This window comes from Silene latifolia, chromosome 5 (genome assembly GCF_048544455.1).
Source record: "Silene latifolia isolate original U9 population chromosome 5, ASM4854445v1, whole genome shotgun sequence".
Taxonomy (NCBI): Eukaryota; Viridiplantae; Streptophyta; class Magnoliopsida; order Caryophyllales; family Caryophyllaceae; genus Silene; species Silene latifolia.
The window spans coordinates 14,335,273-14,344,608 of record NC_133530.1 but is presented as its reverse complement, the minus strand read 5'-3'; the positions used below and the strand labels follow the sequence as shown (position 1 = coordinate 14,344,608).

At 37.6% G+C, this 9,336-nt stretch overlaps 1 protein-coding gene across 1 annotated transcript; it reads right to left on the bottom strand.

Moving 5' to 3' along the window:
- Positions 1-5,791: 5,791 nt before the first annotated feature.
- On the bottom strand, positions 5,792-7,773 carry LOC141655927 (uncharacterized). The gene is made up of 5 exons (XM_074462920.1): positions 7,520-7,773; positions 7,320-7,427; positions 7,130-7,208; positions 6,258-6,356; positions 5,792-6,145 (listed from the first exon to the last, which is right to left on the bottom strand). The coding sequence occupies exons 1-5, from the start codon at positions 7,678-7,680 to the stop codon at positions 6,032-6,034; spliced, it is 561 nt and encodes a 186-aa protein (XP_074319021.1). The 5' UTR covers positions 7,681-7,773; the 3' UTR covers positions 5,792-6,031.
- Between the last annotated feature and the right edge of the window lie 1,563 nt (positions 7,774-9,336).

Below are 9,336 nucleotides of genomic sequence, written 5' to 3'. Positions count from 1 at the left end.
AGGACACTCTTTTCTTGCATTCGCGTCGAGCATCACTAATCGATCTTCTTAGTTCTTCTCGTTCCGTCAACATGTAAGTCTGAGGGTGTATATTCCTTTTATTTATTGTATTTTAATTATTGTATAACAATTGTAAGGTTTATGTCGGAAACACCATTAAAATCGATTTCTAAAACCGTCTTTAAAACCTGTTTTTGCGGATTTCCGAGAGATGATCGTCGAGAGAAGACGCAGAATCGCTGCGCCTCTTCGAAGGAGCGCGGCACCTGCTGCGCCTCTTCGTGAGGCTGCCGCAGTTCCTGCTTCTTTTCTTCTTCCTCCGTCCTCTGTAATTCGTACCAAAATTATTCCTTTTGTTTTGTTCTTTAATTCTTCATCACGGTAATTTATAAATCATATGTATGTTGTATATAATTCATCGTTCATGCTTAATTAATCCTCAAGTCCGACTTAAATCCCTTATAATTCATATTTGCGGTTTTTTCGTCATTAAATTCAAGTTTCGGGTTTCGTAGGTTCAATTCGTTCATATTGAGTTTCTGGGATTCGTTGTTGATAAATTTGCATCTGTTTATTTATTGTTCATCACTAATTCGTCATCAATTCATCATGTTTAGTTTAATCAATTAATTCGTTCAGTTAGTTTAATCATTAATTAACATCGACCCTTCACATAATTAATCCGTTTAATTCCGTCTCATCCATGTTTTACTGTTTTATGACCATATTCATATGTAAATAATTCATTAATCACTTTCACCCGAGTCAATTATCAAATCAATCCTTAAAATTAACAAATAACATTAACGGTTTGCAGTTCCGGCTTCACAGCCAGAACTCACCCTTGGAACAGACGCAGCAACTGTTGCGCCTCTTCCAAAGGGCGCATTACTCGCGCTGCCTGTTCAGGTGAATTCTGTCCCTGAACTCCTTTTCTGCCTTGACCTAGTTTGTTTAGATTACGTATTAATTAACTAATATCCGTATTATCACGCTAATTCCTGTCCGTAATTTTATTCTTTTATTCGTTTTCTCAAACATCCGTTTTAAAGGTATTTTCGACATAAATCGCCTATCCAATGTAATTAATGTAATTTTTATTATTGCACTTATATTTATTGTATTTCTTTTATCATTTGTATGCTTTCACACGTAATAAGCATTAAATCCTACTTCGACCCAATTGTATGCTAATTAACTGTCAACCGACTTAGTTAAATCTTCACATGCTAGGATTAATTTAATGGATGTTGCATTGCATGCATATAACCGACGATATATCGAGTGCGAATAAATTCCCTAATCATTAGTAGAGGCCGCTATCGAGGCGGGCGGGATTAGGTGTTCGATCAAAAGAGCTTCCTAATACGTACCCTCACCCCTTACTCCAGATCTCCGTGAGCACCCGTGTTCATTGGCATCCACGAGAGTCATTCTAGACATAGAATGCTAAGGGTAACGATTGCTTAGTGTTCATGTCACTACTTTGTGTCTTGACATGACATGAGGTATTCGAACGGTTCCAATTTCCCATAAAAATTGGTGGCGACTCCATACGAAATGCAAACGCTTGTTTTCGAGCCCCTTCATCCAAGCGCCCCCGTGGGCGGCCCGCTGTCCACATCAACACGCATCGAAAGTCCATACCACGGCATAGACTACGCTGGGGGCAAATTGATGGGGCATATTCTGCACCCGCTGACCAGGTCAACATATTGACCAAGGTCAGAGCTAAAAGACAACAAGTCAAGAGAAAAACGGCCTAACCGACAAAGCCTATCGGCCTGTCACTTGGGTCTCGGCTCGGCAACTAGTCGGCCGAGAGGCATATCCGTGTACTCGTATCCAGTCCCCTCGGCATGGAGTCAACCAGGCCTGCCGGCCTGTCATGGGTCCCTCGGCCGAGGGTAAGACAGTCTTTCCACCTGCTACGCCACTTGGCCACTACGCGACAAAAGGTGAAAGTCTATAAATACTCCACATCTCTCATTGAGAAATAAAACTGGAAAATCTGGTATCAAACTCCCTTATCTCTCTACAATATACTTTGCCAAGTTAAACATACAACTTATCTCTCTAAGTTTACTAACTTGAGCGTCGGAGTGAGTACGCTCGGCCCCAAGCCGAGCCCTCAGTTTGTTCATCTTTACAGGAAAGAGTAAAAGGAAGAGACGAGCAACGACATCATTCTACAAGCTCAAGTGGTCACAATCCTGCTCCGGAATTACACCCGGAACAATTGGCGCCGTCTGTGGGGATAACGTACTAAAAGCTAGTCACCTACATTACTAAAAAAAAAAAAAAAAAAAAAAAAACCATTCAGCGAGCTAAGAAGATGTCAAAGCAAGAAGAAACTGTGAGTGAAGGAACTGCATTCTTCCAGGATGACACGTTCCGTAATTCTGAGATCGAGCGGTCCCCCACCGGCCGAGTCACGACACGGCGCTCGGATGCCGAAAGAGCTCACCGCTGCCTACCGACCAAGTCACTGTCATGGGACATGTGGTCGATGCAGCCAAATTAAAGCTATTCCTGGACCTGATGGGTAGTACGCCGGTTACCCCTGTCACGACGACGGGGACGGCAGCGCATCCACAGGTGACCAGGGCCCATAGAGTGACCCCGAACAACTTTGGTTCCTAAATGCCCTGCACCGGAACGTGTGGAGCATTTCAGACCTATTAGTTTGTGCAATGTGATTATGAAAATTGTGACAAAATGTATTGCAAATAGGTTGAAGAAGTATTTGGGGGTGTTGGTTGGGCCTTTTCAAAATGCATTCGTTCCGGGAATGAGTATTTCGGATAATATTTTACTGGCGCATGAGTTTATTCATAAAGTTTCATCTTCAACTATTGGTAATACTGGCAGGATGGCCTTCAAGGCGGATATGAGCAAAGCATACGATAGGATGGATTGGAATTTTATTGAGGGAACCCTTTCCAAATTAGGTCTACCTCGGAAGGTCATTGACCTAATTATGCAATGCATTTCTACTGTTTCGTATGAGGTTCTTATTAATGGTATCCCATCGTCCTCTATCAAGCCGTCTTGTGGTTTACGTCAAGGTGATCCTCTATCACCCTATATTTTTGTGTTATGTACGGAAATGTTATCTCTTAACCTTCTGAAGGCTGAGGAAGATGGGAATCTACGTGGTACTGCTTTATGTAGAAATAGTCTTCCGCTGTCTCATCTGCTCTTTGCGGATGACTCCATTTTTTTCGTGGAAGGTCACGAAAACTCTTGTCAGGTACTTTTTTCTATCCTTGAGAAATATTGTCGAGCGTCTGGTCAAGTAATAAATCACGATAAGTCTGCACTTTTAATTAGCCCAAGTTCCACAATGTCTTTTGCTCGAAAATGTATGCAGGTGTTAGAAGCACCGGTTTCTAACTCATTAGGCACTTACCTAGGTTTACCATCGGATGTTGGTAATGCTCTTGAAAAGGTGACCAAAAAATGTCTTTTTAATTTTGTTATTGAAAAGATACAGCGAAGAATAGCTTCTTGGAATGGGATTCTACTGTCTCCAGCTGGTCGTTTAACTCTTATTACGTCTGTCCTTTCCTCTATCTCTATTTACTTTCTATCGGTATTTAAATTACCGGTAAGTGTGTCTAACAAGATTGATTCTATGTTGTCACATTTTTTGTGGAAAGGTTGTCGTGTGGGAAAGACTATTAGTTGGTGTAGTAAACTTTTTCTGAGTCAATCTAAATCTTTGGGTGGTCTGGGTGTTCGGAATTTAAAATGCTTCAATCAAGCGTTATTAGCTAAAGTTGCCTGGCGTATTATTTCTAATCCATCTTCGTTGATTGGTCGTACTTTGGGTCTTAAGTATGGTATGATAAATCTTTTAAATGAAAGTAAAAAAAGTCCTACTTCTAATGTCTCTTGGGGAGGAAGAAGTATTCTATGGGGCTACGATGTTATTAAATCTTCTTGTGCTTGGAAAATTTCTCCACATTCTTCTCTGAATGTGTGATCTGCGAAATGGGTAGAGGGATGTTGTCTATCTCCTAAGGATCCAGAGTTGCTTGCTAATAGCCCTAAACTATCATCTTTACAAGTGAGGCACTTAATTAATGTGGAGTCTTTGTCTTGGGATAAATCCCGTGTGTGTTGTTTCTTTGAAGAGAGATGGGTGGGTAAAATCTTGGCCATACCTATTAGTTTATCACTTTCTAAGGATCTTCTTTACTGGAATGAGTCGCTTGGGGGGCAATATATGGTGAAGCAGGGGTATTTCTTAGCTCATTAACTTCCACTATAACAAATCATCACTTGGCCTCTGCAGCTCCGAAGGGGGTGGCTTACATGGTCCATGTGGTGGTGCGGGAATGCATGGGCCCGGGGGGATTCAACCCCTCGTCATCAAAAAAAAAAAATCATCACTTGCGCCACGAATTACGCCACGGGAATTTGTAATTCGTGGCAAAAATTTACTTGGCCACGGAAAAAAACAATTAAGATAAAATTACTTGAAAAGTTATGCCACAGGAAAAAAACAACTGTGGCTAATATTCACTTGCGCCACGTATTATGGCCACATCCGTGGCAAATTGTGTTTTTGGCCACGAATTAAGCCACGCCCGTGGCAAAAACATTTTTAGCCACGAGTAAGACTTGCCATGGCAAAAAATTATCTTAGCCATGAATGAGGCCGACCGTGGCCAAAACAAAATGTCTTAGCCCCGAATATACTACGTTGTAGCAAATAATCGTCTTCCGTTAAGAGAGAAATTCGTGACATATACTTACAGAGTTTTAGTTTTAGCACTTCCAACGTCGATTTTTTATATGAATTAGTGAACAAGTATGACCCGACCCGAACTTACTTTAGGTGACACGACAAAAAGTTACTTATTCTCCAAAAAATATAAAATTATCGTAAAAATTATTAATAAGTACGATATAATTATTAATGAAACGCACTTTCTTATTTTAGACGGGCTATTTCCCGTCTGAAATAAGACGGATCAAATGTAGGCATTTTACTATAAGATGTTATTATTTTCTGATAAAATGTTACCATTATTTTCAGGGTAAAAAGTGACAACTTTAGTTATAACATTTTGTCATTAAATGGCTACATTCTATTAAAAAAATGGTGACATTTGGTCCGTCTTATTTTAAACCGTCTGAACTAAGACTTATTGTTAATGAAATATCAAATTCAACACAAACGTTAGTCAATATCATGTAAAAAAAACATGAAAGATAAAAATGAAAACTTAGAGCCCTTTTTTTGAAAAAAAAAAAAAAAAGAAAAATAGTTTGCCAAGTTCCTGGTGTTTGTTTTGTCGAAATAAATGACCTAAAAGAAGAATTCCACTACTACAAAAATCAATAAAGAGGACGGTTCAAAACCGTCCTTATTACGTAAACTAACCGTCCTTAATTCACCCGTCCTCGTAGGCTAAGAGGACGGTTAAGATAAAGTCAAACCGTCTTCTTTTGTTTGTAAAAGCAGGACGGTTGCCTCAAAGAACCGTCTTCTTTTTATTTTCAAAGAGGACGGGTACAGGTCAGAACCGTCCTCTTTTGAATAATGACGCTTTTTCTTCCAACCGTCCTCTATATATTTTTTGCGCCAAATTCACGTTTTTTGCGCCAAATTTTAAAATGTATTTCGCGCTAAAAATTTCACGCCAATTTCAGGTTTTTTGCGCCCATTTTTTAAATCAATTCTGCCCCCATTTTTTAAATCAACTTCAGGCCAATTTTCAAATATAATCTGCACACAATATTGCACATATCGATACGCTTTCACACAACCATATTTTTGAAAAAGAAATTGTTTCATTCATATTCTATACGACAATAGTCGCTTAATATTATATTCGGCTACATTTCAAAAAATCCAGCAAATCTTACCATTATACTCTAAAATCCAACCAAATAAAACCATATAAGTTTGAACCTCCAAAATACAAGGCTATCAACGACTAATTTTTAAACACACGCACTAACACAAGTTTCTCCATCCACAAACCATCACACAAACTATCTGATCAACCTAATTACTTTAGACGTTGCCATCAAATACTTGCGCCTTAAACTTCAAAGCATATTCAGCCCAAATTTCCCGCACCTCATCAATTTGCTCAACCGAGTATGTTTTCGGAGCTTTAATCATGAACTACATACAAAGTAACCAAAAAACACAATTATAATTATTTACATACCAACATATTTAATTTATATAAAATGAAGTAAATATTGAAACAAAATAAACAAATGAAAGGACGTACATTTGGAATAATACTAATATATCGTCCTCTGATGATCTCCAACATATATCGGCAGACATAATATCCACATAAAACGGTCCCAAATGGCTGTGTAGGACACTAAATTCAAAATCATGTCAAGTGTCAACTACAACGTATATACAATAAGCCCACAACAAAGAAAAAGGTTGTTTGATGAGAATAATCCAAATAGTATTACTAGTCTTCTCATCCACCATTAATCAATGGAAAGGGTTCCTTAACTTACGTTCAATACAAGGCTGAAGAAATTGACCCTAGTTTAGCTAAAAAAAGCTAACATGAATACCATCACTGCAATACTAACGCCTAAAACATGAATGCCAAAACACAAAATTAAGGCAAAATAACTCAGGCTTGGAGTCTAAAATGGAAGAAAGTAAATAGTGAGCACACATTGTTATTGAATTGAATTTGTGTTCTCCACTACCAAATCAAAACCCATATCAAACACCAAATTATTCACATTACCACTGAAGATTCAAAAGCATAGCAAGAAGTAAAACCCGTTTAGAGGAAAATGCCGAATCAACACAACATTGACTATACCCTCACAAAAAAATAATTGCTAATTAAGTATGAAATAAGACTTGGCTTCAGATCGAGGAAAAGGCATGAAATCTGGGGCGAAAAAGGCTAACTCTGTATGAAATAATAAGACTACTGGGAATAAGCAATTAGGGCTGGTGTAGTAGAAGAAAAATGACTCACAAGTCAGATTAATATGAGTAAAAATATAGTTGGGATTAATTTGAGCATACGAGTAATTGTTTGGATTATTCTCACCAAATAACCCAAAAAAAACATAGATTATATAATTTTGGAGATAAAAGTACTATTAGTTGAAGGAGTACCTTTATAATTTTCCATTCAAGCTGTTTTTGTGGGTGACACCCGAAAAGTGGATCCATAGAGTTTAGCTTCGTAATTGCCCTGTGTTAAATATATGTTATAGACATGCCTTAATTATATTTATTTTAATTAAACAAATGTAAAGCTATGAAATAATTGCAATTTCTTAAATCATATACATGCCGAGCTTACAAATTAATTGTATCCTTCAAAAATTTACGAGGCTCTAGAGTTCCAGTTGGATCACACCAATATACTACACCATCCTTTGGATTAATGGCAGCCAACATCCAATGATTACTACCATTTATAAAATAAAACAATCAGCATCGCGTATTAATAAGTAGCATTGAATAATATAATTAATAGTAGTATGAAAAAAAGGTACATACCCTTCAAAATATGGAGCAAAAACAAGCTTTCGACTCCTTTCACAACCCGTACATGTCATAGCCTTAACAATATAGTCTGACCGATTATCTTCATTTTCAAAACTAGCGAACTTGGACAATAATGTGGGGCACAAGAATCCATATGAATTTGTACATTGCATACTCTCTAGCAGCTCAGTTAAATACCTACCACAAAAAAATGATAATTGATCGTCTCAGCATATGTTAATGACTCATATGGTTTAAAAATGCAGTTTAGAAGTAATATACAAGAAAAATGCAGTATAGGGTCTTTAAGCAAAGTTCTTGTGCATTTCCTTTTAACATTAACTTTGTGATGTTTACCAACGTATTAAGAGTCAGGCATGGATACATGAGGGAGAATGTAAGAGTCAGTGTAGCATAGCAACTTCAAACTGTTTTGGATATCGATCTCAATGCTCATTTTGTTATTCCAGTCCTTGACTATACACATTTTTGGCACAAGGCATGTACAGGTCAGGTGAAAAATGCTAGCTTTACATTTAACATCCTGCTTTCGGTAGAGTGATTCTCTCATGAATAGAGGAGAATAAATTTGGCTGGACTCATAGCTAAGCATGCAAAACAAAATTAAGAAAATTGTATAAAACATTTCGAAGATTAAAAATCAAACCTCATGAACAAAGCAATGTGAGAGGCACTTATCTCTTCTTCGTCACACCAATGAATAAGGTCTTCATAGGTAAGCATGCATTTACTTGTTCGTGGTGTAGTATATGCTCTTTTATATCTACGGTGATCATCGTTGCACTTGTCTTTAACACACGAGCCTCATTTATTAACTTCTTCAACGACATGGTTCTCCACTTTTCCCTGAACTGAAGACTAACTTCTACGCCAAGAAAACTTGCTGATTTTGAGTCTAAAGGCTTAGGGTTTGGTTGTCTAGAATTGGTTGATTCCCGTGTCATATCTTCTCGTATATTTTTCTGCACGGTTATCAAAAGCATTTAATTCGAAACATTGTATAGTGACTGATATCAATACCAACATCCTTATCAAGAAGGATGAAAAGAAAAATAAATAGACTATGAATGCATGTCTCTCTATTAGCCGTCAACAAATGAAATTACCTCATTAGGACTATGAATATTATTTTGTGGCCATTGAACAAATGAGCCCTTAGCATCATTCAATATCTTCAAGTCGCCAACAGGCACCGGCAACAAAGTATTTTCGGATCCACCGTAGACTTTCTTGATTGTGACTTTTTTAAAACCATTACTTAGGGAGGCGCCGTGAATGAAAACAAACTCCCATTACGTGACATGTACACCAACCCTGAAGCCACTATCGGTTTCCCCGGCAATGATAATATACAATTTTTCCAAGCCTACACAATTCAAATTAATCATAATTTCAAAGTATGTCATATATATCAAATGTGTCATAAGAATATTAAAAACCAGTACGAACAAGGACTTTTCAAAAAAAAACTGCATATAAAAAACCGACCAGTTTACTTGAAAGTAATGATATGAAAATCTAACCATTATACCATCAAACTGCTATTTGTTATATATATAAGTAGCAAATGTCATTTTTGTGCTCCTACAGTTCCATAACTACAAATTTATAATTTCGTGCTTTTACAGGCAAGCTCCTAAGGCTCCTAACATTTCTGACCCTCTCTCTGTTCCTAGTAGTATGCCTAGTCAAGATCAACAACTATGGAGATTAACATAGAGAAACTGTGTACCTTGCCAGTCCTATATTTCGACATGTCAGATATGCGGTCACAGTCACAAGTCAAGGCACTCAAAGCGAAAAGGCAT

Bases quoted from the DNA above. Each gene is read 5' to 3' on its own strand.
- LOC141655927 (XM_074462920.1), bottom strand. From the start codon at position 7,680: ATGCAATGTACAAATTCATATGGATTCTTGTGCCCCACATTATTGTCC. The intron at 7,209-7,319 runs GTAAGCTCGGCA...TATTTAACACAG, and splicing joins TTGAAGGATACAATTAATTT to GGCAATTACGAAGCTAAACT. The intron at 6,146-6,257 runs GTACGTCCTTTC...CTTTGTATGTAG, and splicing joins ATATTAGTATTATTCCAAAT to TTCATGATTAAAGCTCCGAA.